This window comes from Sprattus sprattus (genome assembly GCF_963457725.1).
Source record: "Sprattus sprattus genome assembly, chromosome: 1".
Taxonomy (NCBI): Eukaryota; Metazoa; Chordata; class Actinopteri; order Clupeiformes; family Clupeidae; genus Sprattus; species Sprattus sprattus.
In genome coordinates, this window is record NC_137920.1 from 31040354 (window position 1) to 31054481 (window position 14128).

Below are 14128 nucleotides of genomic sequence, written 5' to 3' on the forward strand. Positions count from 1 at the left end.
ACCCCACCGGTTACTTCTCCGCTGTGGAATGACGTGTTACTACACATTCAGCAGTTTACTATTGGTCGCATGTTTCCGAAACGTAAGCAGCCTGCCCCTCCCACTAGAAATGCGCAAGTATAGAGAAGTGAGTATAACATGGAACATTTTCCCGAACATTTCGAGTTTCCCCGGGTTCAAATCTTTCCATTTTCACATGTTTTCATTTTTCAGTATTGTTTTAATTTCTCCAGAGCCAGTAGTTATTTTGTATATCTTAACTTTGACAATAGTAGATTAGTTTACAAAGTTGGCTAATCCAGTGTTCAGTTGAATGACAATTTCCACGATTGTGTGTTATTTATCTAACATTTAATAAAAAATGTATTAGGTCTAACATTACCAGTGTTACGGCAACCCACAATGATCAGTTCTTCTGTCATTCTGTAGATGGCACTGTTTCACCATCAAATGACGCAACTTGTAGACCCCCGGGAGGGAGGGTGGGTGAGAGAGAGAGGTCGCTGCTGCAGTCACGCTCTCTCTCTACCCCCATGCACTTGCCGGAGATGCTGATGTGCATCCTCCCCTATGCCTTGGTCGAGAGTGCGGAGCGAGACGAAGGCGTGCACATCAAGTGCCGGAGTACCTCCGAGGATCTCTCCAGTTGAGACGCAGGATGCTTTTTTTGCTGTCTTGACACGCAAACTCGGAAGAACTATGCACTCGCTGAGAAGGTGTAAGGAGGAGCCGGGCATCTGCATGTAGCCCTTTTTCAGGTTCAACTTACAGACCATCCTCAGCTGTTGCTTTGGGGAAAGTGTAGCTTCCTGATATCGTAAGCTCGCGCTTTTTCGGTTACCGGCTGTGTCCAAGACTCGCTTTGGTTTGGATGCGGACAGATGTTAATAGGAGCCCTGTTCATATTTTTCAAGTAGTTAATTGTATTGTAGCTCACCCGTGCCCATGGAGAAAGCTACCCAGCCGCAGCTGCAGCTGTCAATATCCAAGGGGACGGAAAGTCCGGCGGAGGATATTTCAAATCTGTCGGACGAGGAGCTTTTAAAGTGGACCAAGGAGGAGTTGGTGCGATGGCTCCGCAGGTCTGAAGCCGACAAGATGAGTGTCATTATGGACCACGCCAATCTGATCCGCGAGGTCAACCGCAGCCTTCAATTGCATCTGAACGAGATTCGGGGGTTGAAGGTGAGGGGGCGCGCATTTCTCAAGGATGAGATCATAGTTTTTCTACCGAGCGCGCCCGGCAGGTTGAGGATCTAACTGTTACACCTGTCATTCTCTTCAGGCGTGAGGGATTGGTAGACTAAGTAGCCTATCCTGTTGGTAGTGTGTGTGTGTGTGTGTGTGTGTGTGTGTGTGTGTGTGTGTGTGTGTGTGTGTGTGTGTGTGCGCGTGTGTGTGTGTGTGTGTGTGTGTGTGTGTGTGTGTGCCTGTGTCTGTGTCTGTGTCTGTGTGTGTCTGTGCATGTGTGTGTGTGTGTGTGTGTGTGTGTGTGTGTGTGTGTGTGTGCGCGCGCGCTTGTGTGCTTATTTATGTGGGTGTGTACGATAGGGGTGCAGAAGTAACACAGACAAATGTTGCGCAAACCTTAATAAGTGAATGTAATTGCTTAAAACTGTGAAAAATTATTAATTAATAATTGTTATCATTCATTTTCTTGTGAATAAGTGAAGGACACACCTGTTGTCTGTATCCCAGAGAGCCTAAAAAGCAGCACTAGAGACTAATGATAGGTAATGCATAACACAAGCTCTTCACTATATTACACCATGACAGCTCAAACCCACACACTCACCCCGACGCTCACTACAGCATACCTCACATGTTTTTAAAGCCTCATCTGGTGATTCAGCAGGCGTGTAGTTTACCTCAGGAGGACATTCCTCATTAAATCACCCACGGAGATAATATCCAGATCCCGCCTCGGCCTGCCAAGTCCCAAGCACTGCAGTGGCGCTTGATGAGGAGAGCATGTATAGGAAGATGATTTTAACATCTTAACTGCTCCCTACATTCCCGTTAAAAAAAAAAAAAAACGGAGCTTCATTAGAAAGAGCTATGGCACGGGGGCTGAGAGGAAAGTGCCAGGTTCTCTGTAAGCTTCCCTGAGATGCTTCCCTGAAAAAAAGCAGCTGGGTTTTGAGTTAATTAGAGTGGGCTGAGACAAGCGGTCCAGGGGGCCAAGCGATGAATAATGGTGGAGTGAATCAGAAGGCTGGCGTTTTCCATTAGAAAGGGACAGATGAGCGCCACGAAAAACCAGACGCCAGCCAGGCACTCAGTGGTGCCTGGTACTTGATCTCTTCACCCACTTCCTCCCTCACCGTTGCTTTTTCTCAGGGCACAGACAGGCTTTAGGTCCCCGGATGATAAGAGCCTAATAGAGAGCTAGTCTCTCTAGCTGCCATGATGCACTTCCTTCAAGCTTTTGGCTTGCACCATTCCCACATCTTTGGCCTTTACTTCCCTGTTTTGAAGCATGCTGTATGGAGAGAGTCACTGAATATATGAGATTGTTACAAGGGTTGAGGGTTCTGTAGATCCAAGTGATCTTTTTTGTATTGGGTGTCCCCCTTTTTTTGGAAATGAGGCTACGGTGCTTTTTTGGATAACAGTGTACCCACTGTTAATGGCACCGCATATATATAGCTGGGGCCTGCTGAAAAACTGAACCACACCGATGTGTTTCTGTGATCAATGAGTCGCCTTTTCTGTCGCCCCCAGGACGTGAACCAGAAACTGCAGGAGGACAACCGCGAGCTGCGTGACCTCTGCTGTTTCCTAGACGACGACCGTCAGAAGAGCAAGCGGGTGTCGCGCGAGTGGCAACGCCTGGGCCGCTACAGCGCCAGCATCATGCGCAAGGAGGTGACCATCTACCTGCAGAAGCTGAAGGAGCTGGAGCAGCGGCAGGAGGAGGTGATCAAGGAGAACCTGGAGCTCAAGGAGCTGTGCCTGCTGCTCGAGGAGGAGCGCACTGGGGAGAGAGGCAGTGGGGGGAGCGGAGTGGGTGGTGGAGGAGGAGGAGGAGGTGTTGGGAGCGGAGGGCCCCACGTGGGAAGCGCTGGACCGGGCTGCCGGAGCTCGATCGACAGCCAGAGCAGCCTGCTGATGGTGCCTGGCATGGGGCTACTAATGAGGGATGTGGGGGATGGGAGCAGCACCTCCAGCGCTGGGAGCGCTGATAGCTCCGACCAATATCTCCACCTCCACAAGCAGACTCTACTGGCTGGAGGAGGGGGCACAGGAGGAGCAGGAGTAGGAGGTGGTGGTGGTGGTGGTGGAGGGATGCTGGGGAGTAGCAGCAGCCCAGAGTACCTTCACAAGCCCAGGAACACGGTGTCAGTCGGGGGCTCGGGGGGCGTAGGGGGTGGAGGCGGGGAGGTGTCCAGTCCTGAGCACTTTCCCACCCGCCATCGGAGCACCAGCCTGGATTACCCGTTCACCCTGCCCCAGTCCTGCCGCCCGCGCTGCGGCTCCATCTCCGTGCCCGACCACCGCATGATGCGGGGGCTCAGCCCAGAGAAGTACACCCGCTCAGGTGGAGCCATGGTGGGCCAGAGGAGCCCTGAGCAGCACCCCAAGCACGGCACCGACTCCCCGACGCTCCAGAAGCACCACCACCTACACCACCACCTGGGCTCCAACCCCGGAAGCCCCATGGGCAGCCTGGACTTCTTCCAGAGGCACCGGGGCAGCGTGGGTAGCATGGGCAGCGGCTGCGGGAGCCCCGAGCCCAAGCAGGGCTCGCTGCTCGGCACCCCCGAGCACCACGACAAGTGCATGCTGGGCCGTAGCATGGGCAGCCCGGAGACGCTGAGGCACCAGTACGGCGTGAGTCCGGAGCACGGTGTGAAGTTCGGCAGCCCCGGCCGAGACGCGGTCCAGAGGAGGCCGGCCGGGGACGAGGTCTCGCCCCACCACAGGAGCATCTACAACGGAATGAACGGTGGGTCCTCCTCATCCGCCTCTTCCTCACCATCACACCGGAGGCCTTCTTTAATCTGACACACAGGCAGGTACTGAGCGTGAAGAACCTAGCTAGTTTGTGGCAGGGGTGCCCAGCTCCTTTTATGGACGTCTGTATTGACCCCCCCATCAAGCCTCATAGTGATCTTTAATGCACCTGGCTGTAATGTTGAAATGGGCTTGAAGGGCTAAATCAGCTGAGTCAGGTTCATTACTAAATGTAATGGCTGAACCAGACTCGGCTAAAACGATAGATCTCCAGGTGGAGGATTGGGCACCCTTGGCTGAGGGTATAACACAGTACATATTCATGCATGGTGTTGGTAAGCACATAATATTTCTTTTGCGGTGGAAGTACAGGTGGCAATCATAGGATTATTGGGTTGTGACTTGATAAGATCTCGATTCTTTGATATAATGAAATTCTGTGATATATTGCTCAGTCATATTTAGCTTACTGGGAGACCATTTGATTTTCTGTCCTGGCTATCAGCGGTTTCAATTAATGTGCGTTTAAATCACCCTTATTTCAACTGTATTGGTATTCACATGATTGATATTCATGATATTCAAATGATCAGATCAGTCCACTACCCCTACTGGGCAGTGAATCACAGCGATCTGATGTTTTGAATTATTGAACAAGGGTTCATTCAAGTCAAGAGCTTAGCCTTAGACTCTGCGCTATGAATGAGTGTTGCCTGTCTGAAAGTAAGAAGCCATCGCTTCTCTGGCATTTAGTCAGAGGCAGAGGAGTGCGGTAGGAGATACCCTAAGGTGACTACTCAGGAAACTACCCCACTGAGCTCGGAGAGGACTGTGTCATTTTGAGTGACTCATTAGTCAAGCTCCTCTGATCTTAGACACACTCCATTAAACCTGACACGGCGCTTCACATTAAATGTTTTATCAAGAAGGTAAAAGTGAAATCGTGGTTGTACAAGCGACTTAATGACTGCTGCTGCTGAGACATAACTGACTGCTTGATGTGGGGCGCAAAAGACAGAGGATCCTTGGATATAGATTGTTTACATTTATTCATTTGGCAGACACCTTTATCCAAAGAGACTTCCGGTATAGTATAGATACTGTATACTGGACATGTGTACTCCCTGGGAATTGAATCCATGAGCTCGATGTCGTTAGCATGTTGCTCAATCAGTTTCTCTACCAGTTAAGCCACAGAGACACGTGGTCAACACTCGTGATGTGAATCTTCTGCTTCTTCTTCTCTGGGTGGAAGGGCATTACTGGGATGTTGGCAGAACCAACTCAGAGAGATGTCAAATGAGATGGTGGCTCTGCCTTTGTTACTGCTGCTGCTGCTGCTGCTGGTGGTACAATCCACTCTAAGTTGCCATTCTGTTAATTATTCCTCTCCAAATATGCTGCAGTTTCACCCCCGTCTCCTCAGGAGCTAGGTGAGGTTAGCGTGTCAGGAGAGAAAGAGAGAGTGAGGGAGAGAGAGAGAAAGCGCAAGCTAAAAAAGAGAGAATGAAAGAATGAGAGTATCAAAGCCAAAGGCTTGGCCAGTGTTTAAATACCCCACGGTGGCGAGTAACGATTTCTAGCTGAGGAAAGTGCTGAGTGGTTGGGGCCAGCACGAGCCACAGGACGGCTCCCTCAAGGTGAGATATTTGCTTTGCTGTGCAGTCATTTTTTTTATCATCCTTCTTTTTTATCATCCCTCTGTTTTATCATCCCTCTTTTTTGATCACCGAAAAATACACCTTGTCGTGAGCACCTGACGTCTCATTTAGGAGGAATCATGTGCTATTCATCCGAAACCACAAGAGGAATGGCTGTGACTTACCGTAAGAAGGTGCACAGGAGAGAAGACCTTTGTACTTGCTATGTAATTGGAACTTACCAATCGCCATCACCCATAGCTGTCTCCCCTTGGATAGTTGCTCACATAATCATGGTAATCTGGAGGTGCAGTCCTTGATTGTAATCCATCACGCTTTTTATTGAAAATTGCTTAATTTTCCTCACATTTCTCTAGCTGTGTACCCAGTGTTTACACTCAAAACAACTCTGGTGTCAGTGCGTTAGCTCTGTAAAAAGGAAACTATCGGCTTGGACTGAGCCAAACACTACTCCAGCCAATCAACACATTGATCAACGGGTACGGAAGGGAGGGCTGTTATTTGTTTGGCTGTTGAGCTCAAACATCAACAACCTTTTTGCCAGAATCAGCGACTGTACCTTTCAACACTGTCTGCACGTTGTTGACATAATAATGTAAATGCTCAATGCACAACCCAAATATCTGACTAGCAACAGATGCTGTGCCTTTTGAGGACCTATTTTGAGGATTATCTTGACCAACTTGTCCTTGCCCTTGTAACATGAGCTCTTCTGTGCTCATTAGTCTTCTCTCCCTTCCAGACAAGGTTAGCTCCAGCTACCGCTAACAGGGAATCCAGTCCCGTGGAGCGCAGGGGTTGCTCTGGTGTCGTCTCCGACCCTCTTTAGCAATCCCAAGACTGTTAGTCACTGTCAGGGGCAGCGCTTGGGCCAGTCGCAGTGAGATACCCATTCGTCTGGTAGCCTATATGCACATACATATACACACACGCACACAAAACACACATTAGCAAACACACACAAATAAAAACACATACTCTCTGTCTCTCTCTTACACACACATACACACACTCGCTCACTCACACTCAAACTCACACTCACTCTCACACACAGACACACACACACATGCATACACACACTCATACTCACTCTCTCGCACACAAACACACACATGCGTACACACACACACACATACACATGGGTACACACACACGCACATACACATGCGTACACACACACACATACACAAACTCTCTCTCTCCCACAGGGTTGGTCTGTAGGTGATTCTGTTCGCAGTGCCTGAATTGTAAAACTGAAATAGGTCAGTGTCCACTAATACACCTCTCGGCTCTCGTGGGAACTTGCCTTTAGTCACAGCTGTAGTGGCGTGTAAGGTTTCACCAATGTACCTTTTTTCTGAACGGTAACACAGACGCGCCCAGTGGAGATACCTTATGCAAAGACGTGTATGAGGTTGGACGAGGTTGAATTCACTGCATTATGTGTGGATTACAAAGCTTCACCTGTGTCTTCAGTCTTGGCTGTAAAGCACTTTGCAGTGGAGCTCATCGGTTGGGGATTCCTTGTTACGTCTCAACTGGGTCTTTTGTTCCCTGTATCGTGCATGTCCAGCCCCAAATCACAAAATACAAATGTTTTTGTTGACGAGGGAATTTAATTCCAATGACAAATGCTAGTCTGCCTCGGCCCATGGTACCCAGCCATGGATTATCCGCTTAAGAGGTTTTGGGGGAATTATTGCATGTCATTTTTTTCCCATTCCTTTGAAGCACAAGTCCTATTAATGGAGACTAATATATCAATAACCAGTGTTGCGCATTTAGTCTGGGCACAGTTCACTCAAGCAGACATGTCTAAGTAACAGTGTTGGGAGACATGGAGTGACTTAATGACTAAATCCCTCATTTGTTTATTATTATTTGGGCTGTGCTGAAATCCATAGTGAGCGCAAAAGAGGAGTAGGCTCCTGCTGAGCCCTAATGCCGTCATCTGTTGCTAGTTTCGAGTCCTCTTAGCCACGGCGGGTCTGGTATTTATCTATTTATGTATTCATTTATTTATTTGTATTATTTATATATATATACACCACTACCAATACTCTTTCCTAACCCTGAGAATGTAGAAGAGATTTTAATAAGTTGTGCAGCTTGCTTGGGATAAAAACAGCTGATCAATTGATACATTTTAATGCTATCGAGTTTAAGACGGCATTATTGGAATTGCACCAAAGTATTGTCCAGCTAAAAAAAGAGCTTACACTAAAATGCATGTAAAATTAAGTAATCACACTGTCCATCTGTCTGTCCGTCTGTCCGTCTGCTGTCTGTCTGTGTGAAAAATGAAGGTTAAGGTTGAAGGTTTATTGTTACTCAAAGCCCATGTTTTACTTTTCTTCTATCAAAGATATCATTGCAAAATTCCATTATGAGAAGCACAGGTTAAGTCTTCATTGCATTTGCAGATTCAAACCCCCTTGCCTAAAATTTCTTTTTTTGTTGATTCATAGTTTTGATTGGTTAAAGACAAGTACGGAAATTAACAATTGGGGAAGTAAGCTCATGAAATCAAATGTTAGCCAATTGTGCATAAATGCATCACAAAGTTTTCTCCAATTTTTCAGAACGTTGTTTTTACAACATTCCAGGAAGTAATGGCAGTGCAGTTGGCATGGCAGTTGTGTATCATTTCTAACACACATCCACAAACGCCTCCTCTGTCACACATACAGATTCACACACAAGTCTGCAGTGTGTTCTGTCACTTCTTTTTGGGGTCCTTTTGCTGATGCTGCAATGTCCCCAAGGCGCAGAACGCCCCAGTCTCTCTGGCTCTGCCTCTGTGACGTGCTTTAGGAGGGAAATGGCACTCTCTGTCACACTCATGACATGCTGGATGTGGAGTCCATACTGCAGTGGGTAGAAGAACTCTCTGGGAAGGCAAAGGTGTGTTTGTAGGTCTAGTAGCCCCCAGTCACTGCACAACACAACATCTGTCTCTGCTGGGAGCTTGACATCTGTCACTGCTGGGTCAGAGACAGAGATGTGTGTGTGTGTGCGTGTGTGTGCGTGTGTGCGTGTGTGCGTGTGTGCGTGTGTGTGTGCGTGTGTGCGTGCGTGCGTGGCACTGCGTGCTTGTGCTCGTGCTTGTGTGTTTGTGTGCGTGTGATATTATCATTTTGTGCAATTTCGTGTGTCTTTTAGGGGCTTTATTGCCTATTTTGTTAGATATCACAATAATGTGAATTCGTTATGAAAGAGTGTGCCAAAAATCATGCGTATGTATGTATGCATAGGAGTGTGTGTGTTTGTGTGCGTGGGGGAGTGTACCTGCCTCTGTCTGTATGAATGTACTGAGCAGTTCAGTCTGTATCAATCCATCCTCTTGGCTCTTCTCCTCTTCCTCATCTCTCTTCGCTCCCTCCATCCATCAGCAGGGGTGGGGTGGGGTGTTGGGGGGGGGGGTGAGGGTGGTGTGCCGTGGTGAGCTCCAGCACTTCTCGTCTTTCTGCCGGGGCCCGACCCTCGCGCTCCGTGACCTTGGGAAATGCAACCCCACTGAGACGCGACGGCGGCTAAATATAGCGGCAGAGGCCAGGGGATTCGCTGTTGTTTACATCTCACATGCGTCAACCCTCCACCCCCCTACCTCACTCCCATTCCACCCTCTCCCTCATAAAAGACTCACAAATGCACAGACACAGCCTGGGAGTCTCTCAGGCAGCTGAGGATGACATTGTGTTCAGTTCTAATGTGTCACCTGCCCATGCTGCTTTGGCTGCTGTGACTGTGTCCTTTGAGTGGCTGAGGAAGCGTCTGTGGCTATTCTGGTTCAGATGTGCCAGTTGTTGACGAGAAAGGGCAGTGCTGTCGTAGGAGGTTACCTGTAGCTTTTTCGGCTGCTGTGTTGAAGAAAGATCTCCAGAGGAAAGTACGTACTGTCATAATAGTTGCATGTCGGCTATAAAAACCAAAAACATTCAAGGCAGCACTAAGGTAGTTTTGGACTAAAAGTACCTACCTAAGAAGCATGCAAAACCTTGCAAACACTAGCACATAGCTTAAGAGAGAGCTCCAGAGTAAACATCTGAAAAGAGACATAGTGTCATAATAGTTGCGTGTTGGCTGTAAAAAACAAAGACATTCAAAGCAGCACTAAGGTAGTTTTGGTCTAAAAGTAGCGAGCTACCTAGCTAAGAAGCATGCAAAACCTTGCAAACCCTGTCTGTTGGCAATATAATTGGCACAGTTGTGCTCTGAAAGCTTCATCCCAGACCACAGAACTACATAGTGCATAGAATTAATGTTTAGTGAGAATGGCAGGTTGGTGTCCTTCACATTACCCTATAGCGTGGCATAGCATACCATCAAAATGAATTTGAAGTTGATACCAAAAAATGACAAATTGTTGCATAATGCTGCTTTAAATAAACAGTTACATGAAATAATATGTGAATGTATCCAGATAATCTAGAGGAGATTTCCAAAACATGTAGTATAGCGCTGTTGATTTATCAGCATTTCTAAACACCAGCTGGTTGTTGTGTGTTCTCAATCCCAATGGTTGTGCTTGCTTTCATTGGTACACTGTACAACTGTGTGCTGACCGTTTTGTCAGATGAGGTCAATCTAGTGAAAGAGAAAGAGAGGACTACAGAGTATGTGTATAGATATGTGTGTGTGTGTGTGTGTGTGTGTGTGTGTGTGTGTGTGTGTGTGTGTGTGTGTGTGTGTGTGTGTGTGTGTGTGTTTGTGTGTGTCCTCCCTCCCCACATGCTGCATGTGTGTGTATGTGTGTGTGTGTGTGTGTGTGTGTGTGTGTGTGTGTGTGTGAGTGTGTGTGTGTGTGTCCTCCCTCCCCACACGCTGCATGGTTCAGTAGCGCTTAGCTAACATCTTTATGCATCACCAAACCTCCATCTCGTCCGAGGGCAATGGAAAAGCGCAGTCTTGCCTGCTTGTATCGGCAGGGGCCACAGCTGGCCTCGGCGTGCTAGAGGCTATGGCACATCAGAGCCACCATGAGGGGCTTCAGACCTGGGCGTTCGTATCCTCTGTTTTTCACTGATCGGTCAGTACCGTCACCAGGGTTTTTTGTTGCATAGTGCAAATAGACCCACATGATTGTCAAAAGGCTTCCCACTGTAGGTTTGCTTGTCTGTCCTGTGTAATGAAGGTTACTCAGTGTGGTTCTAAGCTTTTAATAAAAATAGATCCTACTGGCGTCCTTACTGACTTCACCAAGACCTAACTTTCAATTAAGCACCACTGGCCTAAATTCAGTCTTATTTATACGTTCCATCCCAAGGGAAACTACTTTTTGGGTGTTTATATACAGTATAGTATATATACTGTGTGCGTGTGTGTGTGTGTGCATGTGTGTGCGTGTGCTTGCGTGCGTGTGTGTGGGTGGACACGGGTACTTGTGTGTGTGTATGTGTGTGTGTGCGTGTGCGTGCCTGTGTGTGTTTGTATGTGGATGCGGGTGCTTGTGTGTGTGTGTGTGTGTGTGTGTGTGGGTGTGTATGTGTGTGTGCATGCGTGCGTGTGTGTCTACCTGTGAAGGGTGTGTGCAGTGGCATAAGAAGGTGTTTAGAGGCTAACATCTACCACCACGTTAAAGCTGGCCGCTGATGTTTCTGATAGATGACCCGTCATGGAAATAGAACAATTTGACTTGGCTGATCAGATGTCTGACGATCAATATGAGATGTACCATGACTAAGGACGCGCTGGGCGGAGCTCAGACTGAAGCCTCCCAGAGAAACATGATTTCTCCCCTCCTTCACTTTGTTTCTTACAGTCATTGCTCTGTTCTCACTGTTTTGCTGGTGTGATCGGATTTTGTGACCCTCAATAACCAATACGTACATTAAGATCTACTTAATGCATGATGGATTTTTGTGTGTTGTGTGTGTGTCTGTCTGTGTGCTTGTAAGGTGTGTGTGTGTGTGTGTGTGCATGTCTGTGTGTGTGCTTGTAAGGTGTATGTGTGTGCGTCTGTCTGTATGCTTGTAAGGTGTTTGTGTGCATGTGTGTGTGTGTCTGTATGCTTGTAGGGTGTGTGTGTGTGTATGCTTGTACGGTGTGTGTTTGGTTGTAAGGTGTGAGTGTGCATGTGTGTGTGTTTCTGTATGCTTGTAGGGTGTGTGTATAGTGTCTCTATGCTTGTAGGGTGTGTGTATGTGCGTGTATGTGTGTGTGTCTGTATGCTTGTAAGGTGTGTTTATGTGCATGTGTGTGTGTGTGTCTGTATGTGTGTAAGGTGTGTGTGTGTGTGTGTGGTTGTAAGGTGTGTGTGGGTGTGTATGGTTGTAAGGTGTCTGTGTGTGTGTGTGTGTTTGTGTGTGTGTGTGTGTGAGTGTGTACGTGTGTGTGTGCGTGTGCGTGTGCGTGTGCGTGTGAGTGTGTGTGCCTGCGTGTGTGTCTGTGTGTTTGTACGGGGCGTATGCTGTACTTCTTCATCTGGAGTCTGAATGCAGTGGCCATGCAGCAGCATGCGCACGCAGGGAAAGTGCAAGCTCATGCCAGCACACACCCAGCCCAGCCTGGACCCATGGGGCTCCCAACAGTGTGCTAGTTTGGAGCAAATAGAGAGATAGAGATAGAGAGAGAGAGAGAGAGAGAGAGAGAGAGAGGGAGAGGGATAAGAGAGAGAGAGAGAGAGAGAGGGAGAGGGAGAGGGAGAAGAGAGAGAGAGAGAGAGAGAGGGAGAGGGAGAAGAGAGAGAGAGACAAGTAGAAGAGAGAGAGGAACTGACAGGAAGAAGAGAGAGAAGGAGAGAGAGAGAGAGAGGGAGAGAGAAAGATATGATAGGCTAAGGGGCAGGAGAAAGAGAGAGAGCAGCTAACTTCGCCACTAATCAAATATGTTTGTATAGAGCTGGGTAGAAGGATGGAAGTAGGCACACATGCATACTAGGTGGCTGCAAGAATTACAGGCAATGATCTGAAAACCAAATATATGTAGGGAAGAGAGAGAGAGAGAGAGGGAGAGGGAGAGAGAGAGGAATGATGATAAATAGGGAGACGGCACCTCATCCCCCCCTGCAGAGATGGAGGCCCTGCTTGTATGTGTGTGTGTGTGTGTGTGTGTGTGTGTGTGTGTTTGTGTGTGTGTGTGTGTGTGTGTGTGTGTGTGTGTGTGTATTGCTGGTGAGAACTGAGGGCCAGACAGAGCGTGCTGCGGGGACATCAGACATCTACAGCCAGTAATTGGAGGAGGAGATGAGAATGTGCCGAAGCTTGAGTCCCACTGCTTAGGGACCCTCGGAGGAAACCACCACCTTTCTCCCTCTGATGGACAGATGAACAATAAAAATGAAAGAGAGAAAAAAATTACAACGGCACCTGAGCATAAGTCGGAAAAACATTTTATTTCGGTGAATAGACGCTTTTGGAAAGATAATCTAGGCAAGGGTAGGTTTTCTGTGTGTGTATAGTGCTTAGTCATTGTCAATGCTAAGGTTTCCAGAGCATCTGAACAATGGCAACAGGCCTCTAAAGGCTTGTAAAGATTAGATAACACGTCATCGCTATTACTAAGCCAAGGATGTTGTGGATATCAGCTGCCGATATTAAGCTTTCAATTTACTGTGACATAAAATACAAGACATGCAGGTTTAGTCGGCTATCTGTGTACAGTACATGATGTATCCTCACACGCAGCACAGCCACATGATGTATTTGTAATATGTGTGTGTGCGTGTGCGTGTGCATGTGTGCGCGTGTGCGTGCGTATGTGTATGTGTGTTTCTGTGTGTGTGTTTCTGTGTGAGATTCAGAATAAGAGAATGTCGTTTTGCATCAGAATATATGCAGAGCTGCCACATGATCTTGTTCCTAATGTCAGTCTGAACTTCAGTTTCCAAAATAGGCACATTCCATGATTCGGTTTCGCAAAAGGTTGTTGAGAAAAAGATTATGTGGAGATTGGGAGAAGGGAGAAGAAAATCCTTTGTTTAGTTTGAACATACACATAGCTACTTTGGCTTTTAAGCTTAAAATGAGCCGTCATTGATTTTGGCAATCAAAGTGGAGGGGGAGAAAAAAAGCAGTAGCCCAAATGACTTGAAATAATAAGGATTACCGAGGGATTAACAGGGAAAGAAAAGAAAAGTCTTTGACCATAATCTTTATGGTAAAGGGAGTGATGTAGCAGTTGTTACTCGAAGAAGGCAGCTGGAAAGCTTCTGTACAGGCAGTTGTGATGATGTTGTAATAATGAGCTGGGCCAACCAGAGACGCTACAGAGCACTTAACCCCAGGTACGAGCATCAATGCAAATATTGACATACATTATAGCCTGCACTTTAAGTGCTATAGGCTGCCTGGTCATCCATGCCTATAAGAAAACTGATTTTGCAAAATATGCAATGCAAGGCAATGAGAGCACCACAGCAGTGAGCCATACTGTGAACTGAACAATCAAGCTAATATGGCTAACTACAGTACCATGCTGTAACTATCGTTGTTGTAACTTAGTTAACTTTGGTTAGTTAGATTAGTCATAATACAGAAAAAAGCACTACTTCATTTTTTAATGAGAATGCT

General features: G+C 47.3%; 1 protein-coding gene across 1 annotated transcript in view; it reads left to right on the forward strand.

Moving 5' to 3' along the window:
* Positions 1-945: 945 nt before the first annotated feature.
* ccdc85al (coiled-coil domain containing 85A, like) overlaps positions 946-14128 on the forward strand; it is a gene marked incomplete at both ends in the record, with an annotated part of 26961 nt that continues 13778 nt past the window's right edge. The window contains 2 exons of the mRNA XM_080832052.1: positions 946-1185; positions 2725-3949. Coding sequence (XP_080688178.1) covers positions 946-1185; positions 2725-3949 — 1465 coding nt within the window. The remainder of the gene's footprint in view (positions 1186-2724; positions 3950-14128) is intronic.